Genomic DNA, 25,577 nt, shown 5'->3' on the forward strand with positions numbered 1-25,577 from the left:
TAACGAAACCGAGGCATAAAGCCTGCGCGAATTTAGAGCAAACCAAACTTGTCTTTGAAACATGCGGATTATGGAATTTTTCACTCTCGTCTAATTTGTGAAAGATAAACCTTTTGATGCACTTCTCGTCTAAAAACAGGTTGCTTTGGGTCGTATCAATTTATCTAATATCAACTTCCGCTTACTAATTAAGTTCCATGTTAGCAGTCTGAAATTTTGATGTGATTTCCTTCGTGGAAGTTTGTAGGCTATGAGAATGGAGAACAAGAATTGCTCACTCGAAAAAGACGATATTGTCGTAGACGAAGACAAGGCATCGAGGGGGATATATGTGACTGGCTTCCCATCGAATACAACAGCAAACGAGCTGGTGATACATTTCCAGAGACGTAAACATGGTGGCGGAGAAATCGAATGTATTCAAATCACAGAAAATAGATTCGCTTTCATCATATTTGAGGATCGTTCAGGTATTATGAGAGCGATGTGTAATATTTAATTCATTCGTCAGTGACTTAGTTTGTCATTCTCTTTAGGATAGGCTCAGCGGAGAAAGCAAGCCTTTTCGTTAAACTTGCCTCGCGAAATGATGTCGCTTTTATGGATCGTGTTTTCAAATAATTTGAGTTAAAACTGAACGTTGTCTTAAGTGTAAAGTTATTTTTAAATTTACTAAGGGGCATGATATGACCTTACATCAGGTTAATTGCTTCGACGGAATGAAAGGTTATTGAATCTGCTTCAATAGGTAAACTTCTACACCATACCGTAGTTGTACCGTTCAAAGAAAGGTCGATCCAGAAGTAAATGAAAATTCCGGCAGGTTGATGGCATATCGTTTCATTAAGAATGAATAACATGATTGCAATCTTGCTCATGAAGGAGAAATTTGTCGTTATATTCATTGAAAAAAATTATCATTGTAAAATATTTAAGAACCATGCCACACAACTGAACATAAAAGCGTTCAATTGATAGCTTTTATGTATACATGTTCAGTTCTAGAGGAATAAACTTCACAGTATATGTATCTTTTTAAATCTTCACAACGTTTAATTTCACATATACTGATCAGCATATAATTGGCCCTCGATCTCTCAACACACACTCTTTTAAGGTGCTAAGCTCTCTTTTTTATCAGAATAGTTTTGAAAATTCCATTAAAATTATGAATTTACTCATTTCCGAAAGCACAGACAGCCATCCGCATTTTTTAGGTCGATGTATGAATAGAGTTTAGAAGTTTTCTCAATTATTAGACGCATCCTATTACATTTCAAAGCACTATTTGTATGGTTATTGGTGAAATGATACCATGGCTGAATATTAAAAAAATAATTATCATTCAATTCTCTAGTCTTGCTTGTGAGTGTCCTGCTTTACAATATCCTTTTAATTTCAATGTTTTCCTCTAGGATTTTCAACTTTACTGGTCACTGAATTGTATTTTATGTGAGACATTTTGCTTGTTTATTGATGGCTGTTTTGGGAATACCTTCAAGTTTTGTGATCAATGCATGCCTAAGAGTTATTTCATTGTAGTTTGCATCAGATTGCTATGTTTACTAATCAAATCGTAATGCAGTATAATTTGACTATCACAGCTCTGGTAACTTGACTTGCTTTGATTACCATATTAGCAGATAGATATGAAATGTGTCAAGCACTTTAAATGCATGATTAGGTCTTTTAATCATGCATTGGCTGTTGTTAATTATTTGATGAACATTTTATTGTTGTTTTTATAATAATGTCATCACACTTTTTCATACATAATAGATTGGGGTAATGGATATACTGCTGGACGATGTTATTGGATATCAATTTCATCTGCTGTTGTTTATAATATAGTGCATCTCTCACAAGTAAGCTAGCTGTGCAAATGAGCTAGAAATTTTTATCGTAATGGGAAGACAGTTTGTATCCACACACAGATCAACATGTAATGTTCAGTTTGGCGTCAGTTATGATTAATTTCATATTGGAGTAAAACAATTTTAAAACACATTTTTTAGCAGCAAATGCAGAGATCTCAACTTCACATATTAACTTGGCTTCAGGAAACACTTTGCACTACCTCTGACGTGAATAATTGTATAAAAAGTTACTTTACCAAAAATGTTTTTCTCTGGAAATAAGTTGAGTTTAACCATGTGTATGCTAATTACCATGTAAATTTGAAAAAGCCCTTGTGATAGGTAAAAGGAACCTGTAAATTAATCTTGTTACCTTGTTATTTCTATGTGTTGTACTATGTTCACTGCATGTAGTAAAGATACTATGCTTTTTGAGAGGGAATTTTGAGATATTAAATTGGGGTAATGGATATACTGCTGGACGATGTTATTGGATATCAATTTCATCTGCTGTTGTTTATAATATAGTGCATCTCTCACAAGTAAGCTAGCTGTGCAAATGAGCTAGAAATTTTTATCATAATGGGAAGACAGTTTGTATCCACACACAGATCAACATGTAATGTTCAGTTTGGCGTCAGTTATGATTAATTTCATATTGGAGTAAAACAATTTTAAAACACATTTTTTAGCAGCAAATGCAGAGATCTCAACTTCACATATTACCTTGGCTTCAGGAAACACTTTGCACTACCTCTGACGTGAATAATTGTATAAAAAGTTATTTAACCAAAAATGTTTTTCTCTGGAAATAAGTTGAGTTTAACCATGTGTATGCTAATTACCATGTAAATTTGAAAAAGCCCTTGTGATAGGTAAAAGGAACCTGTAAATTAATCTTGTTACCTTGTTATTTCTATGTGTTGTACTATGTTCACTGCATGTAGTAAAGATACTATGCTTTTTGAGAGGGAAAAAATTCTTATATTTAATCAATGATTTATTGTTATATTCTTATATTTAATCATGATTTATTGTCTCCCTCTTGATTAGTATTTTGTGAGGATATCAGTATGGTTCCAAAAAGTTATGACAACAAAATAAGACAAGATATATAGCAAGTGCCAGGTTTATTAATTATGAGATGTGATTATGAATCTTTAGGTGTTATTCAGAGTGTTAGCTAATTCAGAGTTAGTTTTAGATTGTAAGGGCCTGAGTTGGGAATATAGGCTTGTGTTAGTTAGGAGGGCAAAATTTTCCTACAATCTCTCAGTACTGTTTTCATGAACATTTTGCCTAGTGAGGTTGTTTGGCCAATCAGCATCCTTGGTTGCCTGACCATGAGGCTCATAAAGAAAGACCTGCAGAACCAATTTTCTGTGAGCAATCCTTAGGGCTCACCACTCTTGTCAAATCTGACAACTGGTATTTTTTATAAGTGAGAACTAGCTATGCTTACCATCATAATTATATTGTAATGTGATTGTGATACCATCGGTCATATCTGAGAATCATGTTGCTCAGACTTATTGCTTAGTGTTAGGGTTGGGACTGACCTGTGACCATGAACTCACATGATCACCATGATTTGATAGAAAAATCAGTTTAAACATAAATGTATATGTGGTTAGGTATTGGAACATTTTGTTTATCCATAACCATAAAGGGAGAGATTTTTGAGAAAGACTACCAGTTATAATAAGTGTGTAGTCATGCATCATGTAAGACAATTTGATTAACATGTTTCTTATCTTTAAAGCTTCTTGTAAACTAATACCCCAGCTGCCATAATTGAGTTAGTCAGGAATGACTGATGAGCTCATATTGAGCAAACAAGTATGAAAATTCTCCTCTTTAAAATTTTAGTTAATACATGATTATTCAGCTTTTTTCTGGGGAATTTTAATGACATCCACCGAGGGTGGAAGCCAAATAACTGGACCTAGATTTCTCATTATTCCAAAGAGTTTTTTTGCATTTTTCATAATTATTTTTGAATTCTTAAGAGTCTTTTAGCAAGCTGATAATCTCTTTATGTTACTTAGCTAAATAAGCTGCCTACAATGAATACCAACTTATCATTGGGATAGATCAAGAGACCAGACATTAGCAGGTGATTGACCCCCTCTTTTTTTTAACTTTTTTCTTTTAATTTTTTTTCAGTTGCTGAATCTGTGGTAAAAAAGAGGCAGTATCTCAGTCCTGATAATGTACCTCTACAGGTTGAATTGTTGTCTGAGAGAATGAAGACTGAAATAGCAAATGCCCCTAAAGTAAGTTGAGATTAATAGCCATTCTTCTTATTCCTGTCTCAATATGTCAGAATAGCCAATTTCAACACCCTCATCCTCTGCCAAACCTGAACCTCACTTTCAAGATGTAGGCTTGTTGGCAAATAATTTCTAGGGCAGGGAAATACAAAGGATACCCACACTTGAATGGTAAGAATTTGGTGAGGGCTCCAATAAAATTAGTGCAAGCATTAGGCTTGAAGTGAATTTGTCAGAAACATCAGAATTCATGATTTCTTAGATGCTATTGATAGATTTTAAGTGCGCATTACATTTTTCTGTTTATAAACATATGTTATTCTTTTGTAGATCTTTCAACGGGTAGCAGCTTGGATTGATGATAAAGTTTTAAGAAACCACACCTGTGAAGAAATAGAACATGTTCTCAACAAAGTCAAGGAAGAGACCAACATTGTGTTCCACAGTGCAAGTGAAGGCATCCTACTTTCAGGGGAGTTCCAACAGGTTAAACTAGGCGGAAATTTGCTGAGCCACTACCTAGATTTTAGATCATTACCTCCCAGTGGGTCACACAAGAAAAAGAGGGTTGCAAAAGGTTCATCAAATGAGGCTGATCATACAGCACTGGAAGCAGGGGCTTGGTGCTGGGATCAAACAGATGAGGATGGTGAGAACTTTGAAAGTGAAGATCAGGTGGAACACATGCCAGGTAAATACAACATACTACATACTTTTACAAATATGGGATTGTTAGGTTTAAATTTGAAGTGTTCACAGTTATGTGAATTTATAATCTTGATTCAATGATGTTTGTTTGTGCATGCCCACCCAAGAACAGGACATTGTTGAACCAAACTATGTACAAGAGACTGTATGGTCTTTTATTACAAGGTTGCCTCTTATATGGTTAAGAATATATGAAAGTCATATATATATCATATATATTAACCATATATTTATCACTTCACGGGTTTATTTAGAACCATCATCATGATCAGCTCCCAGTTGGCTTGTTAGCTCAGTTGGTAGAGCGCTGCACCAGTATCGCAGAGGTCATGGGTTCAAATCCCGTACAGGCCTGAAATTTTTTTCAGGTCTTATTTTCACTACTGCCTAAGTAGTGCACATCACTGCGAGGATCACTTTCATTCAAGGTTGCCTCTTGTTATGCAGGTTCTGAGCCTGCATTTCTTTCAATTTTAGTGTTTTGTTGGTATTTTGTCCTTACAGTCAAAACTTCATAACACTCACATGTACTCAAGGGAGTCAGGCCCATATTTGCCTCCGTTTTGTTTCTAAACTACCTCTGCTAGTTTGGCTTACAGATATCTCCCATCTGTTGAGCACATCCATGTTATTCTTAATAGTTGTAAAATGAGAGTTCTTAGATAAGGCAAATACCAAGGATAAAAAGTGTTCTGGGACAAGTCTGGAACACTTTTTCATACTTACACTTTAACTTCTCTCAGAACTCTTGTTTTGCAACTACTGAGACAAGTTTGGAACACTTTTCATATTTCTCCTTATTTATTCTTCTCTGACATGTCACCATTTAAAAAAAAAATTATTACATATTAACTTCTCAATCTTCAGTATCTGGAACAAATTTTGATAAATTCAATCAGGTGATCTCAATTTCGTGAGACAGGATCAGCATCAATATTGTATCGTCTTATGAAGAGGTTGAGGTGTGCCCATATTTGTTGTTCTGTCAAAAGAGTGTCTTTGTAAATGCAAAAAGTATGGAAGTCTGAGTGTAAACCTTCATGAAAATCATGTCCATCAAGTTTTGAAAAGTTCCCTTATACATAACTATACTTTTAAAATGATAAGAAATCCTCCCACACTAAAGTTGAGAAGCCTTTTCCCATTTCACCAGAAAGAAGAAGAATTTATTATAGAATCTTTATTACCTGTATTCCAGTGACAGCTGACAATTTTTCACTTTCCTCCTTCTGTTGGGTTTGTTTCTGTATTGAATCCTGCTGAAGGTTAACATCAATGAAATGATGTAAATAGTTCCTTTTCTTCATACTCCAAATAATTTTGTGTTTTCTCCGACAACAGTGATTGATACATGTGGTCTTGATTTTGGTATTGTTCTACCACTAACCATATCTCTATCTTTTTTAAGAGAAAGAAAACAAACCCTAATGGCTTCCATTTCCAATCAAGCAGTTTCTTGTATAACTTGTTGTTCCATTTAAACTTCTCTTATAGACTTGATAACACTAAAGACATTAAAATTTTAGGATTAGTGTTAAAGGGAAGATCACAATGCCCATTTAGATTGGAAAAGAAAAATTGTCTTCCATTGTTTATTGAATTTCATATTTTTGGTCTAAGTGAAATTTTTATTTTTTTGTGTTACATGGTTGGTCAATCCTGATCAATCGTAAGCAGTAACATTTCAGTTATTATAATGAAGTACTTCACTGTTTGCTGCATCTTTGTTGTCAGTTGGATTGGCAAGATTGACGATCTTTTTAATGTTCATATCTTTATCACTCGTTCACCAGCATTGATTGGATCTATTGAAAAACTCATTTTAACTTATGACTATTATGATCAATGAATTTCTTTAGGTGGTAATTCGGTTCCACTTGGAACTATCAAGAACTCCTCCCTAACGAAACCACGCTTTGGTACATCCTTCAGATTGTAGAGAGCTGGCTCTCCTTTATTCAAAAATGTTCTCTCGATGCCATTGATGTAGATCTTCAGAGACCAAATGTTACACGCTCAAATGAGCTCGTAGTCACGCACTCAACATGTCACGCACCCTACACAAACGGGATCTGTACCTCGTCTTTGACCATCTTCCAAATCATCAGAGATAGACATAGAGATATCTCACTTTCTTTGAAGAGTCGAGTTTCGTTTCCTTCAGGCAAACTGGTCTTGAATAAGTCGTTGAACTCTCCGCGTCAACCCCCTTCTCTTTGCTTGCAACAACAGGTTTCTTGCTAGTCAACCTGGTCACTTCACTATTCGAAGCTGAAACAACTTCTGGAAGCCTCTTCACCCATTTGGTCCATCTCTTTCCAGATGTGAAGTTCATCTCTTGACTATATTGGAAAGTGAAGAGACTTTACCTTGCTTTTGCGAAGTACTCGGCTTGTAGAAGTCGGAAAGCCGCGGTTCCCTCTGATGAGGATTACCACCTTATTGTTTCAAAACATAATCCGTATCAGTAAAATTCTGTTAATGAGAATGATTAGGCTGTTGCATTGGTTCTGGTTCTGGTTCTGGTTCTGGTTTTCGCTTTGATTCTGAGGTTTAGCATATCACTTTCTGCGGGTAAGTGTACAATAGGTTATCACGTGAAAAATAATAGATTACATTCCAGATCTTCCCAACAACCAGAGCAGCTAAAAATAGATATCTTATCTACTTCAAGAGTATCAAGTTGTTAGGGGGATCTGGATCGCATTGATGTCACAGAAGTAGTTAGCCGTATGCGGTTATTAAGTATTTAGTTGTGTTGAATTTGCATATGTCGCGAGGAAACAAAACCCAATTGGCCTTTTGTCAAATCTTATTTCGTTATGTTTACGAGTGATCCGACCTTTTTTTTGATACTCTTTCTTTATGTTTTTTTAAGAGTCTCAACGTCATCCTTAGAAGAGCTTCTTGCTTTATTTCTCAGCTGTGTTTTCAGTAAATAATACTAGTCAGTCTCGCGCAAAATTGAGTTGGCCTCATTATCAGAGACTGAAATATCATTCATTGCCTTTGAAGTTAACCTGCTGACTAAAAGGTGCTTTGCCTCAGCGATTGAAATTGTCTTTTTATGTGTTGTAATTTTTTTATTGAGTCTTTTGCTCCGATAATAAATGCTGTTGATATAAAGCCAAAAAAGCCAGCTAAAGCAGTCATGGGTGTTCCAGCAATCATTCCAATTCCACTCCGAGTAAGGGCCAGACCGCTTGTCGACAAGACAGCTGACATTCCTCCAGTCACAGTGGATGTTGTGTGACAAACGGATCTAGTTTCTATAATTGTATGTTTTAATAATGATATGTTTTGATCAGTCATTTTTTAAATCATAAAACTATTTCTAACTCAAACCTCAAAGGAAGGCTTTGAAATCAATGATCTTATTCACTTCATCAGTCACGCAAATTTCCTTGACGTGATATAATTCCTCTTAGATATTTCCGTTGGATTGGTATTTCCAAATGATAGTTAACCCTATTAAGGTTTGCCTGACTATCTCGAAGCAGCTAAGAAAGCTTGAGGGCTCTCCATTGAATAAGTTTTCATCATTGCCTAAGAGATCACAGTGGACAACATAATTGTTAAATTCAGTAAACCTTTAGAAGAAGTTGATGGTTTGTAGTTGTCGTTTTATTCCCAGAAGATTAGCCAGATCACTCTAAAGAAGAATCTTCTCATTCCTTGGAGTATAGATTTCCGGACCTCCATTTGGAGTATTTAATTGAACCTTAACTCCTTCGCTCTTCAATATTTCTTGAAGTGCTACACCAAGGGTTTTGAGTGAATAATTACCTTCAGGAATTTTCTTTACAATTGCATCGTTCTGGGAATCGAATGTCGAGATTTCTCCAGAACGACTTAAGTTGTACCAAGAGTTATAAAGGGAGCAATTCACCAGCCTGATATGTTGAAATTTACCGAATGGTTCTCTGAAGCGAGCCGCGTGATCTCTCGAATCTGGTATGAATGTCAATACAATTGACAGTAATGTATCAAACAATAAAAATGTTCACATGGGTAAGAACAGACGAAGGGAATAAAACTGCAGATAAAGCTAAAACAAAAGCCAGGAACGACTCCAAAGCATGATATGTAAATGCCGACTTCAGTAATTAAGTTCAGTGATTAAGTGTCGTTCGATGATAAAAGACAGACAACAACTGAAGTTTACTTCAGTCGATCAGATGGAGTTCAATCGAGCGTCACAGGATCAGGCAGAAGATATTGGGATGATGATATGAAGAAAGCACTTGGAATTGGAGGTTTTCGGCTTGAAATCACTCTGAATCGAAGAGGAAAGAAGGGGGTGCCAGCAGCTCCATTTCATGAGAATGCAATAAGTCGTTTGACTGAGATCAAGATCTTTGTTACCCATCTCAATACTTCAATGCAAAACTTAGGGGAATATTCATAAGAACGAAAATTCAGCACACTTTAGGTGTAGAATCAAAGGGGAATCTCTCGTGAAGTACTAATGCTGGACCGTGAGCAACTTCATTCTCATATCCTGGTAATCTTGTAATCACAAGTTCAGTGATGAGGGTGGAAAAGCCATCAAAGGCATTCGATGTACTTCAGAAAGGATGATGACAAAAAGGTTGAGAGGCATTTCAACTACTTCATAGCAGATAAATCAGAAGGTCTGACGCAAGCAGGGATGGTGAGATTAAATCAGTCGAATGAAGCATTCGTTTACTGCATTCATTGTTCTTAAGTCAATGTTAGATCATCGATCTTAGGTTCATCAGGAAGCGCCGAGGAAGCTCAACGAGAGGTCCTTGTATTAGTTGAGGATGTTATCAGAAGAGCGTTCAGAGGTAGCTCGCGATTGATGAGGCTAAAGTCAGGCTTGATCTTGCAGTCTCACCAGGCACTCAGCTCATGCCCTTAAATCTTTTTCTGAAAAATCAGAGTTCGGTTGGTTATGATAACAGCCTAAAGAGAGCAACTGCTGAAATGAAGCTGGGAGTCAACAAAACAGTGAATTTGGAGATGAGATCAGTCGGAGTTAAGCATGTCGATGGGGGATCATCAAAGATTACCAGACCGACCTCTCAGCCTTCAAATCCAATAAACAAGACTTAAACTGAAGTTCAGGTGAAGAAACCACCACCAACCAATGATGTTGGTGAAACAAATAATGATATCATTAAGGTTGGATTGATTTCAGCAAGACTGGTATCAGCGTTCTTGATTCATCGCTTGTTCTTTTGAAAGCGCTCAGCCATGATCATAACAACTCTTATCACCAGAATCCATGCATTTTTACTGAGAAAGCTGATCACGTATTCAGCAGTCTTGAAAATGAAACCGACTATTGAACCGATGAGACCTGGGAGAATTCCAGCGATCTTACTTCTAAGAGTCTTGAAACCATTTCCAACTCCTTCGACAACGGACGTAAGGCCTTTTGACAATGCGCTCACAATCACTCCAATCATTTTTCCGACTGCAAGTACAACAGCTGAGACTGTGAATCCATACTTCTTGAAGATGTTCCTCACCCTCTCTCTAAGCGAAGTGCCCTCTTCAAGTTCTCTCATTCTCAATTGCATCAAGCTGTTGTATTTCCTCAGCCACCTTTTCTCTTGCTCGTTCTCTTGTTGCTGAATCTTCATTCTCATCATCAGCAATCTCTTGATTTTCTCGAATTGACTTCTGTTTTCATTTAAAACTTTCTTTATCGCACTTGGGATTTTTGGATTTATAGCCCTTCTGAGTTGAATAATTAGGTTTCACCTCCTCCAAGACCAATAACAACAACTTTATCTTTATATCTTCCTTCTGATGTAATATCGAAGGGAAGTAATCTTCCTTCCTTGCCATATTCAGGATACGTTTGCTGGAGTGTTGTATGAGTTATTTCTATTCAAGATTTTTTAAGTGAATCACCTTCAATGAAAGATGTTTTAGTGGTTTTCCTGTGCTTTCTCTCCCTCCGTATTCATGGTCGTCAGTTCATAATGTTCACCTGAGGAACCGGGAGTTGAATTATAATTAGCATTGCATTTCCGTCTTCGTGAAGCATACGATCAATATTTCCAAATTCTGCCATTTTGAATATAATATCTATTAAATTGGAAGCCAGTGAAAAAAACCAAACTAAGTTTTGAAAAAAAGACGTCAAACGCCCTCAAGGCAAACCGTATAATTCATCGAGTAACATTTAACCCTAATGGAGTTTCTCTGGGTGAAGTCCTGAGAGTCCCAGTTCCACGGTTTGATGAGGATGTAGTACTTTTGCCAGGCTCTCTTTCATTTATCTTCAACTTGAAGGTTAGTGGTGAAGCAAACGGTTTTCTTGTGAACAATGAATCAAGAACACGTTTTGATCGACGAACAGTTAAATTCGAAAGAGAAATCGTTCAGGGCACTGATGGCTATTATCTATTCAAGTTCTATGACGACCTCTCCTTCACTGAGAGTGAGAGGGAGAGCATGTTCAGAGAAGGTATTCAATCTGAAGATCTTTCGAAGATCAGATGCAAAGCTGGAGATGAGAAGACCTCAGGTGTTGACAAGGAGAATAAGGTCATTGATGTTTAACAAATACAGGATTGCATAGGATCATAAAATTCTGAAGGATCACCTGTCGGTTGTGTTGTAAAACGATCTGAGCCAGCAAATCTTGCTATTGAATTGATTAACATCCAGTTTGAGTACGAAGTTAGTTACTGTCAAGAACTTCCTGGTAAGGAGAACCGCGCGATGAATGCAACAGAGAAAGATTCGGTCTTTTCATCGATCTTTGGCGTATGAGAGACAAGGATCTTCGCGGTTCAGGATTGAGAATGGTGAATACGAAGGAAGGAGATCAGATCGCAATTAACAGGAAAGCATCGGGTTTAGGTATAGTGAAATGCCACATCTTCGTCCTCTCAGATGCTCAGCTCAACATTATCAACCGAGAGCTTGCGATTGGGATCTATAAATGAAACAACCATACCTTTCTCATTTACATAGACACTCATTTGACTGAAGTAAAAATCAAGGCACACCACAACTTCTTCATAAGAAGATACAATATTGACGCTGATCCTGTGGTATGAAACTGAAATCACCTGATTGAATTTATCGAAATTCGTTTTGGATGATGGGATATTGAAGGTTGACAAGTTAATATGTCATGATTTTTTTGAAAAAATTATGACATAAGAGAGAAGAATAAATGAGGAGAAATATAAAAAGTGTTCCGAGCTTGTCTTAGTAGTTGTAAGATGAGATTTCTGGGAGAAGGTAAAGTGTGCGTATGAAAAAGTGTTCCGGGCTTGTCTCGGAGGCCTCACCAGTACGAAACAACAGAAAAGTTTTTACGTTTGTTTGTCAAAGCGCACGACAAAGATTACAGGAAATCGATCATGAATATGAAATGAAAATACACAGGGTTGTCATCGATGACAAAGTTGCTGTTGAACCAACACTGACTGCTCCTTTGAAAAATTATTTGAGGAATGCGAAGCTTTCATCACCCTTTATCAAAATGTTCATAAGTGCACGAAGCTGGTAGAATTCGCTCCCAGAGAGAGAGTCACCAACACGTGTTAGGCAACGTAAAATAATAATAATAATAATAATAATAATAATAATAATAAAAAATAATAATAAAATCTTTATTACCGTGTCAACGTATTTAGCTCATAGAGCTAATTGGGGACACCTACTATTACAAAATTAATAAAAAAACTATTTACAGTATCATAATAAGTAACAATACAGCCGATAAACTATGCATTAAAATTTAAAAATATTTAGAAATATTAACAATGTTCAGATAACATAAAAATACTTGTACAATGCAGATAATTAAAAAATCACGTGCTGCAAAGATTGCAGCAGTTGCCACTGTCTTCCACTAGGCTGGCCAGGTCAACTCTACGGATTTTAGTTTTATAGATGTTAAGGCTTGGTAGTTCACGCATACCATTTTCTAATTTGGACCAGATATATGGTCCGTGATACCTAAGTGTGTGTTTACCATAGCGTATAGTATTAAATCGTGGTATTTCAAAGTCACTATTTCTAAGGTTATAACGAGTACCCTTTCGAGTAAATATCTCAGATATGTAGCTAGGTACTAGATCGTTCTTTACTTTATACATTAGTATTGCTATGTCCTGTAAGCGTCTATTATGAAGCGTAGGTAACTTAGCACGCTTAAGAAGTTCCTCATATGTCTCTGTTGTTGTTTTGAAGACCGCACGCAGAGCTCGCTCTTGGATGCGTTCGATTTTTCGCCCATCTGAAGATTTACAAAAGTTCCAGACTAAATGACAGTATGTTAAATGTGGCATTATAGCTGTTTTATACAGTATGAGCTTAGCTTGGCATGGTATTAGGTTGCGGAAGCGCATGAGGACTCCTACTTTCTGGCTGGCTTTAGTGCATATTTCGCTAATGTGTTGCGTAAAGTTAAGGTTCTTGTCTATATTTACTCCTAATAGCTTGATTTGTTCAGTTTTCATGATCTCGTCATTGGCGATGGTGAGAACGCTGCCCTTCTTATCTGCATCTATGTTTCTTGGGTTAATCATAAGAGACTGAAACTTATCTGGATTTGCCAAGAGGAAGTTGTCGCTATACCATAACAGTGCTCGTTGACCCTGAGTCACTAGAGTAGATTCAACTTCTTCATAGGTTTTTCCTGTCACATATAATTGGTGGTCATCAGCATAGAGCGTAAGGTTTGAGTCAGGGATATGAAATGCCATATCATTTTGGAACATGTTCCAGAGGAGAAGGCCAAATGACGATCCCTGAGGACAACCACGTTCCATAATTCTCCATTCACTCGTGTGGCCATTTATTTTTACTCTGTTTAGCCTGCTATCAAAAAATGATCTAATCAGTTCAAGTGAACTGCTATTAAAACCGTACGCATCCAGCTTTTTTAGAGTGAGTGAATAGCTTAACGAATCAAATGCTTTAAACATGTCAGCAGATAATATTGTTACCAGCTCTTTTCTGTCCACTGCAGACCTCCAGTCTTCAATCAACATCAGCAGGGTTGTCTCACAGCTATGTTGTTTTCTATAAGCTGTCATCCTGTGGTACAGGATGACAGCTCGTGATGTTTAAATCACGTGCTCGTGATGTTTAAATACAGGGGTCCATTCGCCTTTCTTTCATTCAGATGGCCACTCGCCTAAGTCAATACAGTTATTGTAAAGTCTAGTCAGGGATGGTGCAATTCCTTCAGCCACTCCCTTAAAGAGTTTTGGTGGTGCGGTCACATCCCACCCATACGACTTTCTTACATTGAGATTTTTAAGAGCACACTGCACTTCCTCTTTGTTAAATTCTTTGAAATCAAATTTATTCCCCTTGTAACCGCTTTCAATAGCCTTGACACTTCTGTGGTTCCTATGATCATTCTCGGTTAGGCTGGTGATATGGTTTCCTCCTATATTCGCTGCCACCGTATTAAAATGGCCTGCTAGGAGTTCAGCCACCACAGTTTGGTATTTCTCGACCTCGCCATTTTCAGATTTCAAACATATAGCATTGGTGTCTTTTGTCTTTGTACTCATGAATGGCCTGAATGTGTTAAAAAAACTCGCTGGGCTTAGATTTCAGCTCTTTCGATTTTCTATACCAGTAGGTCTTTATTGCCTTTCTACGTTCCCGTGTTGCAATGTTCCTGTATTTTCGTTTGTGTGGCGACAGCGACTATCGAGGAATACAGGACGTGTCGCGAATCGGTGGGGGGCGTAATTTACGGAGAACCAAAGAACCAAACTTGAAGACGGTGATAAACGAATTTATTGTGTCGACGAGGACGGTTCGATAAGGCTCGTAAACTGAAGACAACGATTACAAAATACAACTAAATATAAAGCTAAATAAACTAAAAACAAAAGGGTTGAATTGGAAATGGATCGTGTAATCACTAAATTAATCAATTGTAACTACATTAGAATAAAAAAGAAACAAAACACTCACATATCTGACCCACACAGTGAAAATACTAAAAGGAAAGGCGTCAGTCAACTTGAACTTGATGGCGAACTTAAAGCACTTCTTACTCCTAAATGAACTTATTACTTCTAATTGAACTTTGATTGAGGCCGCGTGAACTTAAACTTGCGCAATACCATAATGCTTAGCAAAAAAAATAAATGAATGAAAGAAATAAAAACAAAGTGCGTGAACTAAAAAAATTAAAATAAACAATCTTAACAGTTTGAGCTCAAAGTTTTCAAGAGAGCGATCCTTTGCAAATTGAACTGCAAATTTTCTCTTATCTCTAATGGCTTGCTTCCATTCTGGAGTCATATAGGGTATATCTTTCTCCCTGACTCGTTTCTTTTTAGTGGTTGCGTGTTGATCCACAACGCTCTCAAACAGTCCCTTCCAATAATCATATTGATCGTCCACATTACAAAAAATCTCTCCTACATGCCAGGGGGCAGCCTCCAAGTCCCGGTTAAGCTGTTCGAAATCAGTACTTTTTGTCGGCCGGAAAGTGGTAGTGCGAGTCTTGTGTTTGTGGACTTTCTCCATCATTTCTCCAAACACCATATGGTGGTCACTCATTTCTGGCTGATAAACCCCACATTTCTTGAACAGTTCAGGATTGTTGGTTAGAATAACGTCCAAAAGTGACTCCGAGTGAGCTGTAACTCGAGTGGGTTCAGTTATCATGCACTGTAGATTATTGACTTCTTCCAGGTCCTTCAGAAGTTTCCCCTCAGCACGATCCAATCTCAATCTGTCCAGATTAAGGTCACCTAAAATGATGACAGACTGCTTTTGGAAACACGCCCACTGACAGATGTGGTTAAGCTCCTCCTCAACACTTTTAAGATCCTGGAGGCTGGACTCGTTTCCCTTCCTTTTCTGTTTTGGGGGCCTGTAGATTGACAGAACTAACAAATCATTGCTTCCTATCTTCACCTCGACAGCAATTGCCTCGAGGGTCTTGTAGGTCTTTGGCAGGGCCCGCTTCTTAGAAGGCAGAGCTGAAGAGAAGTATGCTAACAGTCCGCCTCCACCCTTTTTTCTGTCTTTTCTATACATGTGGTATCCTGGGAGGTTAAATTGACTGTTGGGATAGGAACTATCCACTTTTGTTTCAGATATTACTATATGTGCTCTAAGGGAATTGTTCAATGTTTTTAGTTCTTCAAATTTATTTTGTATACTATTGATGTTTAGATGAACAATAAGGGCTCCACTTGAATTCCTTTTCCTTTCCTCAACGATTACTCTCCCAGGGGATTCCCTTCTGCAGGGTTTCATTACGTCCAATGTATTTGCATAAACAGCTTCGCCAGCATTGTTATTTGCATAATCATCTTCCTCCACACTGTTATTTATCGAAATAAATTCTTCTTGTAGACAATTTTTCAAGCACTCTTCTTGGCTAAATGGAAGCAAGCATAGAGAGCAGGTCCATTGTATTTCAGGGCAAACCTTGTACGACTTGAATTCAGCCTTTCTTAGGCCTATACATTTAACGTGCGACCAACTGTTACAATGAACACACAACAAGGCCTCTTGGTTTGACCGAACAGTTTTCTCGCACCCCTTACACGGGTTTTTCGGCATTCTCTTACTTGATGGCCCTGGATTTGTATGTACATCGCCACCTAAGACAATTCGGCTAAGCTGTAGGGTCCTCGTATCCTTCGCTGTATATGGAATTCTGAACGATAAATACATTTTGCCGCAACCCGCTTGAGTTCTCAAGCTCAAGCTCATCTTCAGTGGTATTAAAGCGGCCAGACGTTCTTGTCCTTCCTCGTTTTTTCTCGTTTTGTGCCTTACCCACGTATCTGGGACGTGGGTAAGGCACAACCCTTACTAATTGAGGTTTGTTAAGACAATTTGATTGACATTTTTCTTAGCTTTAAAGCTTCTTGTAAAATAATACGCCCGCTGCTATAATTAATAATAGTAATAATAACAATGAATTTGAAAGTGATCTTCGCAGTAATGAACACTACTTAAGAAGTAATGAAAATAAGGCCTGAAAAAAATTCAGGCCTGTACGGGATTTGAACCCATGACCTCTGCGATACTGGTGTAGTGCTCTACCAACTGAGCTAACAAGCCAACTGGGAGCTCAAATTCACTTCTTTAACCGCAGTTAAAATATATGACTTCCAAATATCCGCAACCGTTTGTTCACCACTTCACGGGTTTATTTGGAACCAACACAGTGACCAGCTCCCAGTGACTAATAAGACTATTAAGTTTCTAGAGATAAAAAGGCGCTAAGCCATTGATGCCTTATATGTCAACAATAACATCTTAAAGTCTATTCGGAATTTAACCGGCAGCCATACAGTGCAGATTATACAGCAACGGTCTTACATGGCAGTATTTAGGTTCCTGGAAAATTAACCTAGCGGCAACATTTTGGACCCTCTGTAGCTTATTAAGCTGGTAGGCTGGCAGGCCATGGAGCAGCCTGTTACAATAGTCTACACGACCTGAAACAAATGCGTGATTAAGTGTCTCAGTGGACCACCTAGAAAGATATTTCCTAATTCCTCTTATACTATACAAGTAATAAAAAGCATTGGAACAAGTGTTATTTACACGAGAATAAATTGAAAGAGTCGAGTCTATAATTGAGTTAGTTTTAATGACTGATGAGCTCAAAACTCTCCTCTTTCAAGTTTTAGTTAATTCATAATTATTCTGCTTTTTCTGGTTACTTGAATTTATAATCTTGATTCAGTGATTTTCGTTGCGGGCACACCCACAAGAACAGGACATTGTTAAACCAAACTGTGCACAAAAGACTGTATGGTGTTTCATTACAAGGTTGCCTCTTGTTATGCAGGTTCTGAACTTGCGTTTCTTTCAATTTCAGTGGTTTGTTGGTATTTTGTCGTTACAGTCGAAACTTCGTAACTTTCACATGTACGCTAGAGAGTCAGGCTCATATTCGCCTCCATTTTGTTTCCGAACTACTTCCACTAGTTTCGCTTACAGATTTCTACCATCTGTAGAGCACATTCAGATTGCTTTGCATCTCTTTTCCTTGCCTTTTTCCTTTCGGATTTCGACAATGAAATTGTTGACGTGTCCGACTTTTAGATGTTTGGTTCTTTCTGTTTGCTCTGTAATTTTAAAAATAGAATTTTCCTGTTTCGGAAGTTTCGTTCTGTTCACTTCATAAATGTGTTTTAGTTAAATTTCCTCCCTTAAAGAGTCACGCCCAAAAGACGCGAACAAGTCAAGTTCGCATCGTTTTGTTCAGCCATTTTGTTCCTTCGCTTCGCTTTTTGCCTTGTTACTTAGAGTGATACTGTCACATATTTTGTACGTTGCGTTGACCCAATATCACGTGAAATTGGCGCAATAAAGGAATGATATGTGTATGGATGCTGTTGTTAGTTTTGAAACGCCGCTTGTTTAACTAATTTCCTACAATTTTCCCTTTGATTTATGTTTAGTTATTATGAAGTCGATTACGTGATCTACAACAAAGGTTCCGGTAGAGATTTCCTGGAATTGTATTATAACTTTGATCTGTCATTAAATCAGTTTAAATCTACCTAGTGGAATTTGAATTATTTGTCACCTCGCACCGCGCTACCCCTGTAGTTGTTGACGATTTGAGTAAGCCACAATCTTCATAATTACAGCTATCGGTGTCACCTTACTTGCCGAGGATGGTTGCGGCGGCAGACCGTGCAGTCAGCGAAAAACTGTGTTACTGCATTGTAATTTCTCATTTGTATTGTATCTTCCCTCCCTTTTAGGTAGTTTCATTAGTTCTCGATATGTCTCGTTGGTTCAAGTCGCATAGTTGGTTCAGGAATGCTTTTGTCACGAGATTGGTATCTAGGGATAAAGAATTCAGAACATGGAGCTCAGACCAAGTAGTTTAGAACACAGAACTCAAAGCATACTGCTTGATTTTAAATGTCAGAACGTTGTTTGCGTTCGTGATTAAGGCCAGTCACGACGGTACTGTGCTTCTCTGCGCATGAATTACTCTAAAGGCACGCGCTAACTTTAGCTTTCTAACCAGTGTAGTGTCCAGAATGCGCAAACTGACCAAGTTTAGATATTGTTGATGAAATTAATAAATTTAGTTGAACCTGTGAGTTTCTAAATATAAAGGACCGAAAATTGATGCAACTTTCGACCGTCAAAATGTAATCGCTTTACGAGGGAAGCCGAATTAAACTCCAAAGCGAAGCAGTTTCCTCCGGTGTACCTAAGTGTTTACACGTTCATACACACGCTTACCTCAAACGCCCAAGGGGACGGGGCTCAATCTTTTTGAGACAAGCATTTAAAAATGTCTCAGTTCCAGTTCATCTATAAACCTAAAAATTGTGAACAGTTTCTGATAACGTTTGGCTATGTAGAGCCGCGTGAAATAAACGATGGGGGACGGCTACTGTCAAAATATACGCGCCATAAAATATTTCGCTAAATTCTTCGGTTTACAAAACTACTGAGAGAAGAAGTTGGCTCAAACTTTAAAAAGCATATCAACAAGCGTTGGACATACTTACATATAATTGTTTTGCTTTGTCAGCGAAAAAGTATCTGCTTTTATGTACCTAGAGATGAACGTTTCTTATTGGCTAGTTCAAAGCAGAACGGTCACAACGAAGAAGCTTTCTTGAATTATTTTCAAATCTTCGCACTAGTCCTCCAGGAATGGAACCTATCCGATATTTAGCTGTTTCCGTTTTTTGTTTTTTTTCGGACTGTGAAAGGTTACAGGTCGTTGGGAAACTACAAAGATACTTTCTATGAGAAATGGGTAGGGGAGAAAAATAATTGGAGTGGATTTCCTAATCGCAAGATATTAAAAAGCATCATTCTCTTTCGTTTAATACTTTCGGGAAAAAAGCACGATTGCATAAGTCAAGAAGATCGCTGGGTGTGTTTAAAATAATTGAAATTTTCGTGCCAACTAATCTTTTTTTAAGAACTGTTTTAATATAGAGAGTATTTTCCGACGGGAAGTGGGTCTCTTTTTGAGCAATTCTGTCCAACGCGGCGTCAGGGTTTATAATCCTCGACGGCACATATTAAACCAAAACATGGGTTAAGTTACGCCCCCCACTTCCTCCTTCGCTACGGACGTTCATACCGACTTGTGTAGATGACCCTTTAAAACCGTGATCATTCAGAGCTTTTATATAATGGAGAACAGTCAGATCGATAACTGAAGAGAAGATCCTTTCAAAATACCTCGAAGGAGATTGTGTGCAGTGTTAATTTGGTCGAACGTTCCAGCGAGAAAATATTCGTTAGAATTAGGGCTGCTACTGCATTCGAGTTTTGCCTCATTCTTTATGACTTTCAGTGCGTTGGGCGATGTCTCGAGCAATACATTGAACTTGCTGAAGTCGACACGAGCTGTCACTCTCTGAAACACCAATGGAAATACCAAGGAAGCGTGAGTAAATAAATGAGATGCGGTAGAATGGTGGAACTGTGAAGAGAACATGGAAATTGAAGTACTATGGAATGAAAAAACAAGATTCACAAAGTTTTTAAATGAATCATTTTTTGGTCGGTAGATGATAATAAATAATTAACTGAAAAGAAGAAATTCCAGTAAAAAAGAGCCTGAAAATATCAAGGTTTCGACGTGGCTCAGACAAGTATGGCTTCCTTTTCTTCAAATTATGGCCAAGATCATGTCACACTCTCTGATAATCATTAGTACCTCCACGAGATGATCTGGAACACACCGGCAAACCTTAAATTATGGTAATGATTTCTCAAGTGTGCGGGACTCCTGCAACACTTTTGCCGTGACTGTGCATGCAAAATAATAGTTATAAAAATAACAACAGTAATTATAATAAGGATAATTATAATAATAATAGTAATAATGATTATAAAAGCCGTTATTCCTGCAATAACAGGAATAACGGTGATGGCAAAGGAAGCTTAAACAGCTTTCGTATCATAGTAACAGGACCGAATAGAGTCCAGTTCGGTCCGTAATTATGCGAGTGGTAACAAAATCGGATGACCGCGAAGCAGGAGTCCGATTAGTGTATCACGAGTATGACTGAAGACTTAATTGGACGACACAAAGTCTTATTACCAATTAATGATAAAAATTACAATTTCCGAGAAAAGAAGAATCGCTGAGGTGTGAAAGATAGGGAAATTTTTCATGGGGAAAGGAGGTGGGAATCAGTCGTCACCAACAGAGTATAAAATAGGGGCTATAGAAAACTGACTGCCAGTTAACTGTCAAAGAAGAGGGGAATCATAAGAATATTACAGAACCTTATGGGGGGATCAAGTAAATTTTAAACCCCCCTCCCCCTTCATTCAAGACGTGCTAAGGATGTCTTGGACGAACGTGTAACGTCTGCAACAAGAGGACAGTGATACTGATGAAAAGGGCGTTGATTTGATAAGTACTTCTCAAACTCATTAATAATGCACGAGGTAATTAGCCAATTGTGTGGCCTCATTTGGGTCACATGGATGCCCCTTGATACCCATAACATAAGCCAGAAGTTCTGGGAAAGGCTGTCCAGGTCTTCAAACCTTTCTTCAAGACTATGCATGCGGTGAACATCATAATCTTTGAACACACTTCCGGCTCAAGAAAAGGAAATTTTTTCTCGCCAGCAGCTTGCCAATTTTCGGAAAACATCAACAGCCCACTTATCTTTGTACTGAGTACTTTTAGGCTTTGAACGTTCGAGCAAAGAAACCTCCTCTTTGCAACTTTTCGGCGGTCGAAACCGGGAAGATCTTTCCGTAACTGCTTCTTCCATTTCTCAAAATTACCAAAGTTTGACTGCTCTTAATTAAAAAGCTAGAGTTGTGAAAATATCACGAATATCTGTATTTCAAGTGAAATTTAACGTGGAATTCATTCGTCAGGCAGTGAATTTTTCGCACAATTGAATGAAAATAAGGAAAAAAAGAAAGCAGTAATAATATTATTTGTTTTTATCGTGAGCGCGCGCCCCGGAAAGCCATTTCAAAGTCAACTGTCAGAACTGTCATTGCGTTAGCGAATAGGAAGCAAGGTCAGTCGTGCACGTTTCAATCTTCGACAACTTTATTTGTACCTTGTGCTTGTTTCTACATTTGTTTTCAAACTTTTCAAACAAGCTTCACACTTTCTTTAAGATAATAGTGATATTTCACTGAATTTACAAGCCGTTTATCTTTGACATCTTTTTTCAAATCATTTGCTCGAGAAGGAAAATAATTTACACCTTTTACCTCTTTGGTGGCAAAACTGAAAGAAATTAGAGCGAAAGTACTGAAAGTTTAACATCGCGATTAAAGGTATTTATTTATTCTTCTGTATATATGACAATCGACCCTGGCACCTCTTCCGTTGTCGCTTCTTCGTCTTGTTCGGTTGAACTTTTGCTTGCCATTTTCTGGGCCGTGTTCACAAGATTTTCTCGCTTTCTCGTTTTCGCGAGCGAAAGAGGTTTTTTACGCCTCTCCAAGAATTTTTGGTTCATTTCAAAACAGGGAAGAACCTCTGGCTCACTTTGAAAAACGCTTTTTTTTGGGCTCTTCAAAAGGTGACAAACCTGTTTGGTTTTCTTTCGCGATGCTAATTTGGTTTTCCGCGGCTAGAACTGTTGTTTGGCTTTCTTCCCTCGTCTCTGCCATTTTGTTTTTCTCCAATGCGTTTCCTCGTACTTTTGGGTGTGAGAGGTTTCCTCAAATTTTCCAAACTCTTTGGCAGACATTCATTTTCTGTAAATTTGTTCATTTCCAAGGTGGTATTTTTCGTAGCAAGACTTGCATTTTTGTTTTTATGATAGCAACAATTTTTGCTCGCGACCCACGTCAGCAATATCCTTTCGTGCACAAGTGCAATTCCACGGTAAATACCCTCTTTTCGATAGCCAATCAGACCACTAGTTAAAATTTAGCTATGCGACTCTGATGTTTTTTCGACGATGTTTTTCTTTCAGTCGCCAATAGTTTATTGAAAAAAGAACAGTTTCTCAGTCCTGATGATGTACAACTAACCATTACACCGTTGCGCCAGTCTCAATTGAAAGTTCAGAGTGGTACAGAACAGATGCGACATGCTCTTGACGATGATAAGCGTACTCGTGATGTGAGAAAACAGAAGTTGCAAAAAGAAAAACTTTTATCCAGTATGTTGGAGAACGCTCTTGGTGAAGAACAACAAAAAAGAGCAAGACTGGAAGAAGAATTAAGCCGAGTGAAGAATGCTGGTAATGAACGGGCAAGAACCTTGGAAAACCAACTTCGTGATACATCTCGTATGTGCGAATTAAAGAAAGTGGAGGTTAGAGAAAAAGTAGCTGCTGTTAATAAATTACAGGTGCTTCTCGAAGAAAACAAACAAGTGACATCTGGAATAAAAAATCAATTGAGCCAGCAGCAGAAGTTTTGTACCAAACTGGAAGAAAGATTGCAAGCCGAACAAGTATCAAGTCATTCTCTCCAACTCCAGCTCGAAGCAAATGAGCTCATCATAAGAGAACTACGACTTAAAGTGGAACAGGGGCGTGAACAGAGGACCGCTTTGGAGCAAACAGTAGGACGACTGCAGCTTCAATTTGCAGAAGAAAAGGACAGGCATGCATCTATTGAAAGAGATTTACAATCAGCCCTGTCTACAACTCAAGAAGAAATGTCAGAGGTCCTACGAAGCGGCACCCGTGACTGGATCCTATTACGAAAGGAAGTTACTCTTGGCAGAAAAGTCTTAGGCAAGGGAGCCTGGGGAATTGTTAACGAGGGAATGTTTCGCGGTTGCAAAGTTGCTGTTAAAAAAATTCATGACCTGATTCTCTCTGATCTCAACCGTCGATTATTTGAACGAGAAATGAACATTGCATCGCGCTGTCGCCACCCAAATCTGTTGCAGTTTATCGGCGCTACAAATGACGATGGTAGTCCATTGTTTGTCACTGAGTTACTCGATACTTGCCTGAGGCGTTTGTTATCCGAACGAGAATTAACTCCCAAGGAAGTTTTGAACCTTACTTTAGACATCGCTAAAGGTCTTAACTACCTCCATCTTATTAAACCGCTCCCCATCATTCACAGGGATATCAGCAGTGGAAACGTGTTGCTTTGGAGAAGAGGCGAGTGTTGGAGGGCTAAGTTGTCCGACTATGGAGCGGCAAACTTTATGCGACGCTGCATGACAGCAAATAAAGGGGCGATAATTTATTCAGCACCAGAGGCTTTTACTCCAAGACAATCACCGAAGGTAAAATTTTTGTGTGGCTTTCCTATAGTCCAGTCGAGGGAGGGCATTAGCATGCTTCAATTCTTCTACTGTGACGATCCTTTCCCAGGTTCAATTTTACTACTTTACCCGCCACTGAAACGTGTAAAGTTGCAACTGGAGTCAGATAATTTTTCCAAATAGATATGATCTTTGTGAAAACCTTCCACGCTGTTTGCTAGGGTTCCTTTGGGTCGTTTAGTACTTTGGGTGTCGTGAATTTGACTATCGTGAGGATTGCACCACTGGTAGAGATTTCTTAATTTTTTCCAATTGCTTGTTGAAAGTTTTGTTTTTTCCTAACCAGGTGGATGTGTACAGCTTTGGTGTCCTTCTGTGTGAGATGTGCATCAGAGAACAACCGGATCCCCAAGATCTTCCTGATCAGATTAAACGGGTTTCCGATGATACCTTCCGTCAGCTCATTCAACGGTGCGTGGAAAAGGGGCCTGAAAAACGCCCTACTATGGCCGAAGTAATACTTGCTCTGGAGCAGTGTTAGGATCCTGTGAGGATCCCTTCAAAAACGAAATAGTTAGAATATAGTTGTAAAGTAGAATTCTCCCCATTGCAAGCTAGCCCTTTCCTCGTACGCTGGGGCATGAGAGAAATCGTTCCAAGATGCAATAGTAAGGATATAGATGTGATAATGTCACAGCTTGCAGAAACCTCTTGGTATGAATTTATAAATATAGAAGTGTTTAGAAGTCACGTTATTGATGGCAACCAAACTAGGTATTCAAATCAGTAGAAAATCGGTAAACGGTAGTGTAGCAAAGAATTAGATTAAATCGCGCAAATTTCTAGATATTTGCACTACGTTTTCGAAGTTCTTCGCGCGATTTGGAGGCCAACTCCTCATGAGACAAGATTTAAAATTTCCCATTGACTGACCTATTACATAGTGCTTTAGTCTTAGGTCTGTTCAAGATTATGAAAGAATGTTTTCTTTTGTTTTAGTATTGGTGTCTAACCAATTTTTTATGTATGTTTACCAACCGATTTGTATTCAGGTTTGTTTGGAAAGGGAGGAATAAGAGAATACTAGTATGAAGATCAGTCTGATGTTGTTACGTTGAGGTCAGATTTAGATTGTTCGAAGCTGATTTAAATGTTACTGATGACAAACCTTTTTCAATATATTTTGATTTTTCTGTGTGCATTGAAACGGGCAAGTTAGTCCAAAGTGATCGCACACATAGGGTGTATTAACTTCTATATTCGGACACTTTATATGCCTTACGATTGGAAGTATAATGTAATTAATCAGACTAGTTATAGTTCTCACTAGAGCTGCCCCCGCCCTACAGTACCATTTTCTATTGTTTTTTTTTTGAGTTGGGCTTGTTGTTTACAGTTGTGTAATTTTTCTGTTATGTTGTTACGGAATTGCGGCTCAGTACTTTGGTTTTAGTAATTTTGGATCTCAAAATACTACAAGTGTACAAAATGTAGTTTTGGGAAGTGCTTGGGATGTTTTTTTTTGCTGTGTGGTTTAACTTAGGATTTGTTTGTTCTTCACGATCAAGAAGAAGCAGGATGTAGGGACTTGGGTGA

The 25,577-nt window shown here is 38.1% G+C and overlaps 3 protein-coding genes and 1 pseudogene across 4 annotated transcripts in view; 2 read left to right on the forward strand and 2 right to left on the reverse strand.

Annotated features, from left to right (window-relative positions):
* LOC113674039 (uncharacterized) overlaps nt 1–25,577 on the reverse strand; it is a 68,682-nt gene that overhangs the window by 14,038 nt on the left and 29,067 nt on the right. The window lies entirely within an intron of this gene.
* Nucleotides 6–24,767, forward strand: LOC113674038 (uncharacterized). Its single transcript, XM_089199690.1, has 6 exons — nt 6–139; nt 241–470; nt 4,023–4,132; nt 4,460–4,820; nt 22,726–24,002; nt 24,328–24,767. Exons 2-6 carry the CDS (start codon nt 251–253, stop codon nt 24,520–24,522), a joined length of 2,163 nt encoding a protein of 720 aa, XP_089055816.1. The 5' UTR covers nt 6–139; nt 241–250; the 3' UTR covers nt 24,523–24,767.
* LOC149047756 (uncharacterized) lies at nt 7,989–9,850 on the forward strand (annotated as a pseudogene).
* LOC149047757 (uncharacterized) lies at nt 14,898–16,412 on the reverse strand. The gene has a single exon (XM_089199695.1). It carries the CDS (start codon nt 16,376–16,378, stop codon nt 14,906–14,908), a length of 1,473 nt encoding a protein of 490 aa, XP_089055821.1. The 5' UTR covers nt 16,379–16,412; the 3' UTR covers nt 14,898–14,905.

This window comes from Pocillopora damicornis, chromosome 3 (genome assembly GCF_964200805.1).
Source record: "Pocillopora damicornis chromosome 3, jaPocDami1.2, whole genome shotgun sequence".
NCBI classification, from domain to species: Eukaryota; Metazoa; Cnidaria; class Anthozoa; order Scleractinia; family Pocilloporidae; genus Pocillopora; species Pocillopora damicornis.